At 45.5% G+C, this 16,451-nt stretch overlaps 1 protein-coding gene across 1 annotated transcript in view; it reads right to left on the reverse strand.

Moving 5' to 3' along the window:
• SKIC2 (SKI2 subunit of superkiller complex) overlaps nt 1-16,451 on the reverse strand; it is a 40,787-nt gene that overhangs the window by 23,588 nt on the left and 748 nt on the right. Inside the window, exons 2-11 of the mRNA XM_061619437.1 lie at nt 15,088-15,209; nt 13,320-13,429; nt 13,003-13,120; nt 11,699-11,813; nt 5,487-5,561; nt 4,302-4,355; nt 3,134-3,357; nt 2,445-2,606; nt 2,183-2,328; nt 616-762 (exon numbers count right to left, since the gene is read on the reverse strand). Coding sequence (XP_061475421.1) covers nt 616-762; nt 2,183-2,328; nt 2,445-2,606; nt 3,134-3,357; nt 4,302-4,355; nt 5,487-5,561; nt 11,699-11,813; nt 13,003-13,120; nt 13,320-13,429; nt 15,088-15,209 — 1,273 coding nt within the window. The remainder of the gene's footprint in view (nt 1-615; nt 763-2,182; nt 2,329-2,444; nt 2,607-3,133; nt 3,358-4,301; nt 4,356-5,486; nt 5,562-11,698; nt 11,814-13,002; nt 13,121-13,319; nt 13,430-15,087; nt 15,210-16,451) is intronic.

Raw genomic sequence — 16,451 nt, forward strand, 5'->3', positions numbered from 1 at the left:
TATAATGGCTGCTGGAATGGGGATATGTGTATCTGGGGAGCTAAAGTATGGGTTTTATATATTGATGGTTGCTTATGAATTTCATACTGGTGTTCTCTCAAGCACTGAATTGAAAGTTTACTTATAGCATTTTTATTGCCAGATCATTTTTTATGCTGTTTATCTCTTTTTCTATTCTTGTATTTGTTTCTGTACTACGTTTACCACTTCGGAGCTCTCTTGAAGGGAAAAAGTCAGGTACAAACGGGTGATGATCTTGAGACAGCCTGAGACGAACACGATGATACGGGGCTGCATGTATTTGGTACTCTTAAAAAAAAAATAGCATTAGCATAAACTTCAGCAATCTCCCTCTTCCTTCAAACCCCTCCACAAAACCCGCTATTTTCTGATTCTAGCCATGGGCCGCTTCTTTAAAAGGTTACAGCTGAAGTCCTCAGAACACAAACCAAATCTGCAGAAAAGCAATATATAGAGAGAGCCACGGAAGAATAAAAATGGTGACATGCTCAGGAACGGGGCTCACTTCTCCTTTCATTCCAGCCCACACAGGCTGGTTAACCCCACCTCCTTGTCAGAGATGCAGCCCCTCCACTTTCCGTCCCAAAGCCTCACCGAAGGATCTCTGTCGTCATGATGAGGCACGAGGCATCCGGATGGAGCTGAACATCCCCTGTCAACAACCCCACATCCTCAAAGGTGTCCTTGAAATCCCGAAATTTCTGGTTGGAAAGCGCTTTGATTGGGGAAGTGTATATGGTCCTGTAAAAAGGAGCCAGGCAGGGGAAAGAGTTAAGTTCAAAAGGAGGAGATGCTGGCCTCCTGCATATGCAAAGCGCCACCTCCTTCCATGTGATGATTTAACAGATTTATATCCTGCTTTGCAGGTAAATGCCCTCACAACGACCCAGTGAAATCAGTGGGCTTTATTTAGTCAGAGCCATTCACTTCACTATATAAACAGCATTCAGTGGGAATAAAGGGGGGGGGGACCTCCACAAACACCCAATAATCTTAAAATAGCCAGCATGTCCAAAACAGTCATGTTCAAGGACACTCTCAGACATCAACGACTTAACAAGAAGAAAGGCAGCAGTGCCATCTCTGCAGCACCATGGGAATCATTTCACAAAAGCGGCAGAGAACAAGCATGTCTTCAAGATTTACTTAAAAACTTGAAGGGGCTTGTCTAAACTTATGTAAAATCAAGTTCAACAGATGTTGGGCCAATGCAGAGATTTGAAGGCCCAGAAAAAAATGGAAAAACTAGGGGGGGACTTCCCCCCCCAATTTGTGTCTGAATTTTTCCAGGCCACTGCCAAAAAGGCTGCCTCCCACCCACCCACCCACCCACCCGGTTGTTCTTGCAAATGAGCAGGGCCTGACAAGCAGATCGTAAGGTTGGTATGCGTGCAGGCAGTTCTTCAAGTAACCCAGTTCCAAATCATGTAGGGCTTTATAGGTCATCACCAGCACTTAAACCAGATCTGGATTGCACTGGCAACCAGTGCAACTAATACAGTACAGGCATAATACAGCCTTCACCAACCTGGTGCCCACGTGGCCAATGGTCGGGGCTGATAAGAACAAAAGAGCCTCTACTGCATCAGGCCAATGGTCCATCTAGTCCAGCATCCTGCTCTCACCATGGCCAAGCAGATGTCTGTGGGGAGTCTGCAAGAAGGACCGGAGTGCAATAGCCCCTCTCCCCACTTGCGACGGTGGAAGTTGTACTCTAAATATCTGGAGGGCACCAGGTTAGCAAACGCTGGTGTAATAGGCATGCAATAAAAATGCTTTAAAATCGTTTTCTTGTAGAAGCATTCGGGCTCCTCTGGAAAGAAGGGCAGGATATGCATTTAAAGAAATAATAATGACAGAGCGGCAGGGCTGTTGTACAGAGACCTGCTGGCTTAGACAGAAGGGAGAGGCATATTCTGAACACCTCCCCCATCAAGGGCTGATGTCACCCACTGGGCAATCCAAGAGAGCCACTTAGGACTCCGAGGGCACCAATTCTGCTGCAGTATTAGGCAGGAAGGAGTTTCATTTCCCTTTTTTTTATTCCTTCCCAGTCCAATTCTTGTCCAATCAGGGCCTAGCAGGCTCAGCATTGGTTAAGTGCCATGGTTTACACCACCATGTATGCGCCTGAACGGAAAGCAACAAGGCACACACTCACCGTGTCATGTGCTTCTGGGAGAGAGCAATGGCGTACTCAGCCACCACGGTCTTGCCGGCAGAGGTGTGGGCGGCGACAAAGACAGAATCGTGCTTCTCCAAGTGGAGAATGGCCTGCTTCTGGAAAACATCTGGCTCAAAAGGCCACTGGCGGGGGTGGAGGGAGTGGGGAGGGAACCACACAGAGAGGGAGTTGTAGTGTCATCGTCCATCCTTGGACCTCCCTTCCCTCTCCCACCAGTCCCTCAGAACCAACTTCATACCTTGAACGCTGGGTCAGGAATTCGCTTGTAGAAGTCATCCACGGGAGAACTGACATCTACTGGGATGGCCCACTGCTCTTTGGGGGGCTCAGAAGCGGCGGTGGCAGCAGGAGCGGGAGCCCGGGCAGCCTGTGGGGCTGATTTAGGGGTGGGCGTCACCTCCTGAGAAGGCAGAGAGGAGACGTAGGAAAATAGGAAGCTGTCTTGCGCCAAATCAGACTGTTGGTTGGTCTAGCTCGGGATTGTCTGCACTGGAGGTAATACATAGCCACCGTGTCTAGTACCACGGACAGCCCTATCCTCCATGGTGCCTGAATTTGGCCGCAGCAGCTTTGGTTCCCAGGTGGGCAGCAAAGTTCGCAGTTACGTCCTAGTCCACATGCTTGCCGCAACTCACACCAGCCTTCCCTCACTTCTACGCCCAGAGAGTCCCGCTGCGGGGAAGGGCCACAGATCAGTGGCAGAGAGCATCTGCTTTGCTTGCAGAAGGTCCCAGGTAAGGCTGGGAGAGAACCCTGCCTGGAAACTCTGGACAGCCGCTGCCAGCCAGTGTAGACAATACTGACCTAGATGGACTCGGTATAAGGCAGCTCCCTAAGTCCCTGCCTTCGGCCCCTTCCTTCTTCCAACACTGAGCCAAGATCCTTTTGTCCCACAACATGCTCATGGGCAAAAGCACACCTCCCTACCTTAAGCACTAATTCCTCCAGGCTGTTTGCCCTCTGCAGCGGTGCTGGCTCTGCCGGGGGCGTCTCCTCTGCCTTCGCCCCTTGCCCCTTTCCTTTTTTCTTCCTCTTCTCCACTTCCTCGGCCTTCTGTTTCCCTTCTTCGTCGCTAGATTCTCCCAGCTCAAAGGTGTCCAAGGCCCTCAGAAAGTGGGTCAAGTTCAGCAAACCCGGGGAGGCCTTGAGCTCTGAAAGCGTGAAGACGACACACAAGCAAGGTGGATTCCTTTATTCAGGAATCCCCAGGGGGAAAACAACCTTTGGGTCTAGCCACAGGGAATGGTTCACTGCGAGTTCTATTTTTTAATCTTTTCTTAATTCTACCCTTGCTCAGTGCAGCTGACATGCTCCTCCCTTCTTCTCACAACAACCCTGTCTGGTGAAAATGGAAATGGACTCCTTCAAGTCGATCCCAACTTATGACTAGGGTTTTTATGGTAAGAGGTATTCAGAGGGGGTTTACCATCGCCTTCCTGACCCAAGAGGCAGTGACTGGCCCAAGGTCACCGAGTGAGCTTCATGGCTGTGTGGGGATTCGAACCCTGGTCTCCCAGGTCATAGTCCAACACTCTAACCACTACACCACACTGCTCTCACCCTGTCTGCTTATCTGCTAAAAGATAATGACTGGCCCCAAAGGTAACCCAATATGCAGCTGAAGAGGAATTTGTACCGATTTTTCTAATCTTAAGCACTTCGGCCTCATTTCCCTCTCCTCCTTTATTACATTTATATCCCACCTCTCCTCCAAGGAGCTCAAGGTGGTATATATGGTTCTCCCCTTCCCATTTTATCCTCATAACAACCATGTGAGGTAGGTTAGGCCGAGAGGCAGTGACTAACCCAGGGTCACCCAGTGAGCCTCATGGCTGAGTGAGGATTTGAACCCTAGTCTCCCAGGTCCCAGTCCCACATTCTTACCCTGGGAGAGCCAACCCGGTGCCCTCCAGAAGTGGCTGAACTCCCATCATCTCTGACCATGAGGGCTGAGGCTGATGGGAACTGGAGTCCGATAACACTGGGAGGGCACCACATTGGCTACCCTTGCACTAACCACTATGCCACACTGGCTCTCAGACTCAAAGTCAGCCTCCTCCCAGCCCCAGTCTCTTCCCATCGGAAAGGTGGTTACCTTGTTTGGTGAACTCCACCCCCTTCTTCCAGCCAGGTGGTACCATCAGCAAATCTAAGAGAAGAGGAGCAAAAAAGACATGGAGACTGTGGCTCCAGGACAGAAGGAGTATGTTTCATGGCCTTTAAGCAAGGGCAGCTCCAAGTCTGAGGAGGCCCCAGTCAAAGAATCCTCTGGTGGACTTACCCTCCTCCCACAGTGGGCCCTCAAGGTGTCAGCAGATCTAGCCACCCTTTAAAATTCCCCCACACTTTTATGCAGTTTGGCATGAATTTATTTCTTCTGAAAATAATTAACAATTGCTAGACTAGAGTACCAGCCCCAAACATCTTTATTGGGAATTTATGAAAATCATAATAACTCAAAACACTAGACAAGACTTCCAGGCAATAAATATAGACTCAGTGCTGCTCCCAAAAGCTCTGTGAACAGAACAGAAATATGACTGATTTTCCCCGAAAAGCTTTGCTTGATATTTCATTGCTTGTATATTTAATACCCTTAACAATGACCTGGCCTAAGGTTATGGTTATATTTTAGAACATTAGTATTAAGTGCATATTTTGTGTTCAATGCCGATATACAGAAAATTCAATCAAAATAATTTACATCTTCCTCCCCCGCCCCCACAACCTAGGATCGGGGGGCTTTCTGGCTAGGTTCAGCTACCTGCTCCTGTTCAGAGTGCCAGGCCAGACATCAACAATGGGCCCCACCGGAGGAGCAAGGCCCCAGCAACTGCTACTGGCAGGAATTGCCTTGCTTTTATTACTCCTACATCAGCTGCACTGGTACTCTTTTCATCTGAAGAATGGTTTAAAAATGGTATAAACAAAACAAACTACCTTAAAGTATCACAATTTGCATCCAGCATCAGTTTTTTCATCATGCTTGCCTTACCAAAGGGGTCTTCAGTGCAAGCAAAGGGCATCCAATTGCCATTTCAGATCTCTTCCTGCCTAGCTCTTGTCCTACGCCTTCTATTAATTTTACTGGGCTTTGGGCGAGTGTGGAACACACAAAGAAAAAGAGGCAATCCCACTGGCCATCCCACACTCTCCAGCCTCCCATCCCAATATAAACAGGGTAAAACCTGCAAGGGTCACAGACTCTCCTGCAGGGCCATGAACAAAACAAAATTGCCAAGATGCTGTGGGAAGCATGATCAATTCTTGAAACTGATACCTGTCTCAAAATCTATGTCCTCTTCCAGGTCTTCTTGAGTCTTAATCTGTTCCAGGCTGGGTTCATCCATCCCACCTTGAGAGGTTGGGTTAAAACAACAGGCCATGAATGGCTAAAGGTGAGGATGCATGCATGGCAAGAATTCTGCAATCAGAAGACTCAAAATTCTGCAACTGAATTACACAAAAGGGCTGGGATTTTCCATGCTGGCACCAGTTGCATGCAAAGATGCATATTCAGAAGTTACATGCAACCCATGCTATCATTATACAGCCACAAGAGTGGCTGTATACTATAGCCAGCATGGATTTTTCACAGTCCACAATGTTAAATTGAAATACCCCTCCATGCCATACTGATGCCTCCTATAAGCTCATTTCAAAACAAATCCTTACAAAACTTATAGTCCTGAACTCAGAAACTCCTCCTTAACAACCCTCTAAATTTTCATGGCAATACACAAAACACTCAGATGAAATAGAGAGTTCAAAGCGTAAAAACTCCAGACCTCTGTTGGACTTTTTTCTGTCAGAGTTCTCATAATTGGTTGAAATTAATTACAAATCAGCCATGTTCACCTGTAATCCTATTATTGACCTTTGCCCCATACTCTGTCCTTCATCTCCTGCAGTTTAAAAGTTAAAAACAAATGCCTGGCTGATTTTTAATTAATTTAAGAAATTTAGCATTGAATTCAATGATAAGCCCGGGCATGCTCAGGGGGCCATACCCACACAAGACCTTTATTTCACTTTAGACAGTAATGGCTTCCCCCAAAGAATCCTGGGAAGTGTAGTTTGTGAAGGGTGCTGAGAGGAGACTCCTATTCCCGACAGAGCTCCAGTGGCCAGAGTGCTTAGCCGCTCTGACTGTAGCTCTGTTAGGAGAAGAGGGCATCTCCTAGCAACTCTCAGCATCCTTCACTAACTACACTTCCCTGGATTCTTTGAGAGAAGCCATGACTGTCCAAAGTGAAATAAAGGTCTGGTGAGGATGTGGCCAGGGACAGCTTTGGTTTAAATTTGGGTGGAAGACTACATGTGCCTGCTGCAGAATAAAAAGGTGAGGGAAACACTGAAAAACATTGATACCGTTCATAATGTTTTCCATTTGGAAAGGAAAGGGGCTTCCTCTCTGCCCAGTGCCCACCTACCTAATCTCCTCCCCTTCCTGCCCCTCCCCCAGGTCAGTTTCACCTATCCTAAGCATGATTGCACAGGAATAAATCCCACTGAACTAAAAAAGCATGCAAATGATCAAACCTGACCTCCCCTCCCCCTTCTTTTGCCCCTCCCTTCCATACCTTCTTCCCCTTCCAATCCCCTCCTTCCCCTCTCCGTTCTTCCTCCTCCCTCCCCCCTTCTTCCTCCTCCCCTGCCCATTCCAGCCCTCCCTCCCCTCCATGGTCAGTTTTACCTATCCTAAGCATGATTGCACGGAAGTAAATCCCACTGAGCTCAATTTACATGCATATGATCAAACCTGCCCTTCTTCCCCTCCCTCCTCCTTCCCTGTGGTCAGTTTCACCTATCCTAAGCATGATTGCAGAGGAGTAAATTCCACTGACCTCAATAAGCATGCAAATTATCAATCCATTCTCAGCAAATTTGCATTTCTTACCTTCCATATTCACTTATAGGCAAAAACCCTTGCGGTTTAAGAATGTACCTATAGCAAATAGATATTTCTTTGTTGTTGTTATGTGCCTCCAAGTCGACCATGACTTATGGCGACCCTATGAATCAGTGATCTCCAATAGCATCTGTCATGAACCACCCTGCTCAGATCTTGTAAGTTCAGGTCTGTGGCTTCCTTTATGGAATCAATCCATCTCTTGTTTGGCCTTCCTCTTTTTCTACTTACTTCTGTTTTCCCAGCATTATTGTCTTTTCTAGTGAATCAGGTCTTCTCATGATGTGTCCAAAGTATGATAACCTCAGCTTCATCATTTTAGCTTCTAGTGAGAGTTCTGGTTTAATTTGTTCTAACACCCAATTATTTGTTTTTTTCGCAGCCCATGGTATCCGCAAAGCTCTCCTCCAACACCACATTTCCAATGAGTTCATTTTTCTCTTATCCGCTTTTTTCACTGTCCAACTTTCACATCCATACATAGATTGGGAATACCATGCTCTGAATGATCCTGACTTTAGTGTTACTTGATACATCTTTACATTTGAGGACCTTTTCTAGTTCTCTCACAGCTGCCCTCCCCAGTCCTAGCCTTCTTCTGATTTCTTGACTATTGTCTCCATTTTGGTTAATGACTGTGTCAAGGTATTGATAATCGTTGACAAGTTCAATGTCCTCATTGTCAACTTTGAAGTTACATAAATCTTCTGTTGACATTACTTTCGTCTTTTTGGCGTTCAGCTATAATCCTGCTTTTGTGCTTTCCTCTTTAACTTTCATCAGCATTCGTTTCAAATCATTACTAGTTTCTGCTAGTAGTATGGTATTGTCTGCATATCTTAAATTAATTATTGATATTTCTCCCTCCAATTTTCACACCTCCTTCATCTTGGTCCAATCCCGCTTTCTGTATAATATGTTCTGCATATAGATTAAATAAAGAGGGTGATAAAATACACCCCTGTCTCACACCCTTTCCGATGGGGAACCAATCGGTTTCTCCATATACTGTCCTTACACTAGCCTCTTGTCCAGAGTATAGGTTGCGCATCAGGACAATCAGATGCTGTGGCACCCCCATTTCTTTTAAAGTATTCCATAGTTTTTCATGATCTACGCAGTCAAAGGCTTTGCTGTAATCTATAAAGCACAGGGTGATTTTCTTCTGAAATTCCTTGATTGCGATATGATCTCTGGTGCCTCTTCCCTTTCTAAATCCAGCTTGGACGTCTGGCATTTCTCGCTCCATATATGGTAAGAGCCTTTGTTGCAGAATCTTGAGCATTACTTTACTTGCATGAGATATTAAAGCAATAGTTTGATAACTACTACATTCCCTGGGATCCCCTTTCTTTGGAATTGGGATGTATATTGAACGCTTCCAGTCTGTGGGCCATTTAGTTTTCCATATTTCTTGACAGATTTTTGTCAAAATTTGGACAGATTAGTTTCAGTAGCTTGTAGCAACTCTATTGGTATGCCATCTGTTCCTGGTATTCTTCCAAGTATTTTAAGAGCAGCTTTCACCTCACATTCTAAAATTTCTGGTTCTTCATCATACGGTTCGTCCGTGAATGAATCTGTCATCCTGCCATCTCTTTTACAGAGTTCTTCAGTGTATTGCTCCCATCTTCCTTTTATTTCATCTCAATCAGTCAGTGTGTTCCCCTGTTGATTATTCAACATCCCTAAAGATAAAGGGGTCCCCGCACTTGTAGTGCGAGTCGTTTCTGACTCTTAAGGTGACGTCTTGCGACATTTACTAGGCAGACCAGATATATGGGGTGGGATTGCCAGTTCCTCCTCCGGCCTTTATTTACCCCCCAGCATATGCCGGGTACTCATTTTACCGACCATGGATGGATGGAAGGCTGAGTGGACCTCGACCCATTTTACCGGAGATTCGACTTCCTCCTTCCGTTGGAATCGAACTCCAGCTGTGAGCAGAGCTTCGGCTGCGTTACCACCGCTTACCACTCTGCGCCACGGAGGATCTTTTCAACATCCCTACTCTTGGTTTAAATTTCCCTTTCATATCTCTAGTCTTTTGGAATCGGGCTCTTGTTCTACCCTTTTTGTTGTCCTCTTCTATTTCTATACAGTAACTATTGGAATAATTCTCTTTGTCCCTATGTACTAGTTGCTGTATAGTTGCATTTAGGGTTCTGACCGTGTTTCTATCTCCTTTTCCTTTTGCTTTCCTTCTCTCTTTAACCATTTGAAGAGTTTCTTCAGTCATTCATTGAGGTCTTTCTTTTTAACTAGAGGTATTGTCTTTTTGCATTCTTCCCTGATAATGTCTCTGACTTCACTCCATAGTTCTTCTGGTTCTCTGTCAACTACATTTAAAGCCTCAAATCTGTTCCTTATCTGATCTTTATATTCTCCTGGGATGTTATTTAAATTGTATTTTGGCATTATGATTGCTTTGTTCTTCTTCTTTAGCTTTACTCTGATTTTCGATACGACCAGTTCATGATCTGTACCGCAATCTGCTCCTGGTCTTGTTTTCGCAGAAAGTTTGGAACTTCTCCATCTTCTGCTACCAATTATATAATCAATTTGATTCCTATATTGACCATTTGGTGGTGTCCATGTGTACAGTTGTCTTTTCGGTTGCTCAGAAAATGTGTTCTCAAGAAACAAATTATTGGCTTCACAGAATTCAATAAGTCTTTCTCCTGCTTCATTTCCGTCTCCTAAGCCCCATTTCCCCACAATTCCTAGTTCTTCTCTGTTCCCTACTTTCACATTCAAGTCCCCCATGATTATCAGCACATCTTGTTTTGGTGTTTGATCAATTTCTTCCTGTACTTCTGCATAAAAATTTTCCAATTCCTCCTCTTCTGCATTTGCTGTTGGAGCATAGACTTTGATAGTTATGTTAACAGGTTTCCCGTTTAATCTCATTGATATCAGTCGCTCAGACCTTGCGTTGTAGCTGCTAATTGCTTTTGCTACATCATTTCTCACTATTAAAGCAACCCCATTTCTTCTTAATTTCTCATTTCCTGCATAAAATATTTTGTAGTTGCCAGATGGAAAATGTCCCATTCCCGTCCATTTTAATTCACTCACGCCAAGTATTGTAATGTTGATACGTTCCATTTCTTGCTTGACAATTGCTAACTTTCCCTGGTTCATGCTTCTCACATTCCATGTTCCTATTGTGTGCGTCGTACAACTCCGGACTCTCCTTTCGCATCAGTGCGCATCAGCCTCTGGGCTTCCTTTCGGCTTTGACCCAGCTGCGTCATTAGTCACAGCTCTACTCGTATGTGTCCTTTGTTCTTCCCCAGTAGCTTGGTGAGTGCCTTCTGACCTGGGGGTCTCATCTTCCAGCACTATCTCATGTTCCATTTTGGATACTCTGTTCATATGGTTTTCATGGTAAGAGATATTCAGAGGTGGTTTACCATTGCCTTCCTCTGAGTTTGGATGCATCTTAGTCTGGTAGCTTTGACCATTCCGCCTTGGGTGCCCCTGCTAGGAGTCTAGCCTCTTGGTCTAGACTCCTGACGGCATTGCTCTCAGCTTCTTCAACACTCTCAACCCCCCTCACCATGTTAAGGTGTGCATCCTAGAGGGGGGCCAACAAATATACAAAAATGTAATTCTCCATCTTTGGAGATGGCAGGTGTTGCCACCGCTCACCATATGCTCAGAGGCACGTTACCAAATTCTTCCAAACTACACAAGAAATGGATTGGACTGTGAAAGACCAACCCAAATTGTGTTTGCATTTTTACAAATGTGTAGGGCAGTACAATATCTCAGAGAGGAGGTCAGGTCTCGTGCTTCCCTGGTGCATTCACTATAGCTGCCCAATTTCCCTGCTTTTTAAAGTTTGATAGAAATATCTGTTGGCTATAGGTATGTTCTTAAACTGCAGGTTTTTTGCCTATTAGTGTTTTATTTATTAAATTTGTTAGTTACTTTTCCACACACATATGCGCACTCAACGAGACTTACGGTTAATAAAAAATAAAAAAGCAAATTATTAAAAAATACATAAAAAGTTAAAAACAAAACAGTACATAAGGTGGTGGAGCAACCCTCCCTAGGAAGGCTACACAACAGAAGCCCTCCAAAAGCCTTCCAAAGTTAACAAACAAATGCCAGGGATAAGACAAACGTTTTTGCCTGGCGCCTTAAGATGGGTAATGATGGCGCCAGGCATACCTCCCTGGGGAGAGCATTCCACAAACGGGGCCACTGCTGAGAAGGCCCATTCTCATGTTGCCCCTCTCTGCACCTCCTTCAGAGGGGCACACGAAGAAGGGCCTCTGATGCTGAACCCGTAATATATTTCAAAGTGTCCCTCAGTAATGAAAGGGGCATAGACTCCTGTTTTCAAGTTTGCCCATGCCCAACTTCTTACCCCATGGCTCAGCATTAAAGCAGCAATGGAGGACCTATGACTCCCCCGACGTGTTGCTGGACTACAACTCCCATCAGCCTCGACCATTGGCCGTGCTGGTTGAGACTGATGGGAAATGGAGCCCGACAGGTGTCCTAGCCCTGGTGTAAAGCTGTACTGCCCATCCCCAGACCAGGGAGTGCAAACAAGAGACCCGTACCTGGCCAGAAGGGATAATTGGTAGCACTGCCTCGCAGAGCCTCAACTGGGGGGCCAGGTGCTCGCTGGAAGGAAAGAGAATTCTTGGCCGATAAGCCCATGTTGTCCACAAGAGCCTGGAATTGAAGTCACAAAAGGGGGAGAGTTGTCAGGACAAATAGATACACAGCCAGTTTTAAACAGACCAGCCTTCGCCAACCTGGTGCCCTCCAGATGTTTTGGACTGCAACTCCCATCAGCCCCAGCCAACATGTGCTGGCTGAGGGTGATGGGAGTTGTGGTCCAAAACATCTGGAGGCCACCAGGTTGGTGAAGGTTGTTATAGACTGTATTCTCAGTTCAAGGCAACAAGAATTCCTAACTGCAGGAGAAGCAAACTTGTTCAAGGGCTTTATTAGCCGTGTAATCCTTCCTCAGATCAAAAGGCGGCAGCAGAGCAGGATCTGCACGAGAGCCTGGCTATCAACACAGAGATGGCCAGAGATCAAGCAGAGATGGGGAACAGCTGGCCTGAGGGTCTAATTAGGCCGCACAGGTCCCAATTTGGCCCACAAGGCCATTTCCCCCAAATTACACATGCATGCCTATCAGCTATGAGGCAGGTAAGGATGTGGCTACAAAGGAACAATTGGGAGATTAAAGTGAGCTCCTGATTGTTCCCTTGCAAGAAGGGCTTGCTGACCAGCACTGACAGCAAGCCCCACCACGATCAGCTCCTCAAGCATGAAGGAGTTTGGCCTGAGAAGTGGTACAGCAGCTTTAAAAATAAATAATAAATAATATTAAATAGATACAAATATGACAGATGTCTACCTTACTCACTCCTACAAGGCATCACTAGCCCTGGATCAATGAAGTATATTGACCTACCTGTGAGACCCTATAACAAAGGTGGGGACCTTTTTTCCACCCAAGGGCCGCATTCCCTTCTGGACAACCTTCTGGGGACCACATGCCAACGGAGGGCGGGACCAGCAGCAAAGTGGATGGAGCAACGTATATAAGTTACGTTTTGGTGCAGTAGGCTAGTTTCCACACAGAAACCCCTCTCTATCCTCCCTCCAGGCAAGTGAGAGTCATCATCAGAGTTCAAGGGCACATTCCCAGCCAGGCAAAAACACTCAAGGAGGGTGAGGAGCAAGGCCAGTGATGCGTGTCGCTGAAGAGAGTTAAGATAGCAAGACAGAGGGGCCTGGAGGGCTGCATTTGGCTCCCGGGCCCGAGGTTCCCTGTTATTGCCCTACAATTTGCCACTAAAAAAATGCTATTCCAGTCTGGGAAGTGGAGAAGAGCACCATTTCTTACCTCTCTGAAACCCAGCAGCTCCCCTGTGGTCGGGTTGCGCTCAGCCTGAAGAGTGGAGTGCACAGGTGTGACGTCCACCTCGAAGAGCGACTGGACATCTTTCTCACGGGGCCAGAACCTTCCTCGAGAAAGCAGGCAAGTTGAAAAACCTTTCCCACCTCCCACACCACTGCAGCTGCCGCCCAAACTTATGGCAGCCCATTAGCAATCAAGCTTTGCTCGTTGTGGAAGCAGCGATCCTGACTCCACACAAGAGAGACCGCTCTGACACCAATGTGTCCATCTCACACGGGGTCTACAGCCGCTGAGAACCTCACCTGTGAGACCGTTCGAAGTGGTGGATGGGAAGCCAGTCCGGGCTGTCAAGGAAGCGCTGCTCCAGCTCAGATGCCAGATCCTCAGCATAAGGGGGCAAGCCGTGAGGCAACTGCGGGGGGAGGATGCAAAAAAGGTGGAGGTGTCTTTTATAACCTTTCAAATCTATCACAATGGATCTGAGTCCTGGTCCTTACGCAGCTAAAACAGCTACTCACACGCAGAACTGGAAGCGACTGGTAGGTTGTGGGAAATCCTGTGGCTTGCAAAAGTTTAAAAATGTTGTAAGATGGGGGGGAACCACCCTAGAACAACCCAATGAGAACTGAGCATGCTCAATGAGCACAGAATGCGGACTGACTATTGGTGACTGGCGAAGGCGGAAAAGGAAACAGAGGACACAATGGCATGGAATTTCTGGAAAGGGGTATGGCCGGCTGCCTCACACTGAACAGGAGGAGCTTCACACAGCAACATTTGTTGCAGGGGGAAAAAGGAGGTCCTATTTCAAGGTGCCAGAACCCATTTTTTTCCTCAGCATGAACCCCCTGAAAGTGTTTAGAGACCATTGTCAGGTGTTTAGGCAACCAGACTACAAGAGCTGCAGTCTACAAATGGGTCCCATCCTGACTTAAGGCAGGTTGGATCTACGGCACCGCCATTATCCTTTTCTTGAAGACCGATTCAATATTTTTAGTCATAAAAAGAAAGTGAAAAGACAGGGGAAGATAGACACACCTGGTTAAAAAAACAAACAGCAACAGTTAGAACTAGAGCCTATATTGCAAGGTGAGTTTTTAATTGCATTTTTAAACTAAACTTGAGTCATTGTGGCCTAGTGCAATTTAATCCAGGCCATAAAATTTTTATACTGTTTCTCTCACAAGTAAAGGATTTTTGTTTTGCTTTGCTGTCTTTTTATTGCTTATTGCTGATTTTTAAGTATTATTTATTGTACTTTTAATATTGTCTTACTTGTAAGCCACCCAAGGAACATTTATTGATGTGCAGCTACACACATTTAACAAACAACAAGAGTCCTGGGTCTTAAATAGTGAAAACTACTTCACATCAGAAGTGGGCAAAGGTAGATCCCTTGGTGATTTCCACCACATCAACAAAGATTCCAGCTCCCCAAGTCCAAAAACTGTCCACTCTTCCTACACTAGAACTATACATGAAATATTAAACAAAAAAAGTAATTCGTAAACAGCTGCTGGTTTCTTCTAAAATCCTTTACCCCTAAAGAAGAGCAGAAAGCTCAAACGACCTCAAGAATTTAGAAATTCACTCCAACAATCCATTTTTATGTATTACAAGGCAGCTCAAGGCAGCATACATGATCCTCCCCCCTCCCCAAATTTTATTTTCACAACAACCCAGTGAGGTAGGACAAGCTAAGAGGCAGTGACTGGCCCAAAATCATGCAATGAGCTTCATGGCTAAGTGGGGATTTGAACCTGCGTCTCCCCAGTCCTCTAACCACAACACCCACACTGGCTCTCCATATTGTTTAATTTATTTTCTTGCGTTTCTATCCTGCCTTTCTTCTATCATGGAACCAAAGGTGGCATAAGATATACATATGGTTCCTGGCAGTCATTCATCCACCCGCTTACCAGACCTAACCCTACTTAGCTTCAGGAAAGTGGCAGCCTCATTTGCCTTCAGACCTTCAGTCCAGCAGCAGGAGCTAGTGGCTGCCTACTACCGTTAGGAATATTCCTCTCTCGTGCTTGGGTTGGAAGAGGGCGCTCACCCAGCCCTTACCGTGGTCAGTGGAAATTCATCTCCCTGAGGACCTTCCTCTTGGGTGATGAGCTCAAAACGACCGGCACACCCAACCTCCAGAACAGAGAGAGGCAGCTCCAGAGGCCCCCGGGGGGGCAGGGCTTGAAGAAAAACAAGAAGACAAGGACAGTTTGAAATCCATCATCACCCTTTCGGCCATTGTTTCTGGGTTGTTGGTTTTTTGTTTGGTCTCCTCTCACTTCAGTGTAACTTCCACAGAATCGTAAACTTGAAAGGGACATCAGGGGTCATCAGTACAGGATCTGCAGCGCAGGATGCAGCTACAACACCCCTGGATTATGGCTCCCCAGCTACTGCTTAAAATATGTCCAGCAACGGCGGTTACTGTTGCATAGAACAGGTTGTTTTGATTTCACTGAAGTCAAGCTCAAAACGGCTCACAGCAACAAATAATTAGAACGTACAAATAACATTTCCATCTATTTTTCTATTTATTACCATTTAATTTAATATTTATTACAATAAATTATTTAATTTATAATATGTGATATAATTTATTACAAATTTAATATAAATCTATACATATGGAACTAAACAAACATAATTTATACAAGGTTGCATTCAACTGACTTTTACTCAGCCACCTGTCAGGTGTACTTTAAGTTGGATTCCTGCATCGAGCAGGGGGTTGGACTTGATGGCCTTATAGGCCTCTTCCAACTCTACTATTTTATGATTCTATGAGAAATTGGCTGTGGTGAAACTGGCAGAATGTGTATGCCAAAGCATTGCAGTTATGGCTCTGTGGAGGATTTTGATTGATTCTGATTTATTCTGGCGGCCATTCCCTGTAAGCAGGGGAGTCACGTAGACCATAATGAATAATACTGCTGTAATAGACCGAATATGTGCCAAGGATACTGATATCTCAGGAAAGCATAGAGGGGGATGGTTGGTACAGGGGGCAGAGCATCACTGTAGCATTACAGCATAGAACAATTGGATGAAACTGTTGCCATAGTCATAACGAATGTGGGGGTATATATCTGTCTGTAACTGACCACCATTTTTAGTTGAGTTCCGTACTTTGCTTAGTGTTTTTGTTTGCCGCCCTGAACTCCTACTGGAAGGAAGGGCAGGATATAAACGTAAGAAATATTTAAATAAATAAACTGCAGCTGGTCATGTAACTTTAAGACAAGGTGCCTGAACCTTTTTAGTTTCTTCATCCCTCCACATCCCTTTTTCCTTTTGTGCTGTGTAGATTGTAAACCTGCAAGGAGGGGATTGTCTTGCTTCTAATCTACGTGTGGTACAAAGCAAAGTTTAGACGCTTTACAAGTGATTAATGATAATCATTATTATATTCTAATTTACTGAGG

This window comes from Rhineura floridana, chromosome 3 (genome assembly GCF_030035675.1).
Source record: "Rhineura floridana isolate rRhiFlo1 chromosome 3, rRhiFlo1.hap2, whole genome shotgun sequence".
NCBI lineage: Eukaryota > Metazoa > Chordata > Lepidosauria > Squamata > Rhineuridae > Rhineura > Rhineura floridana.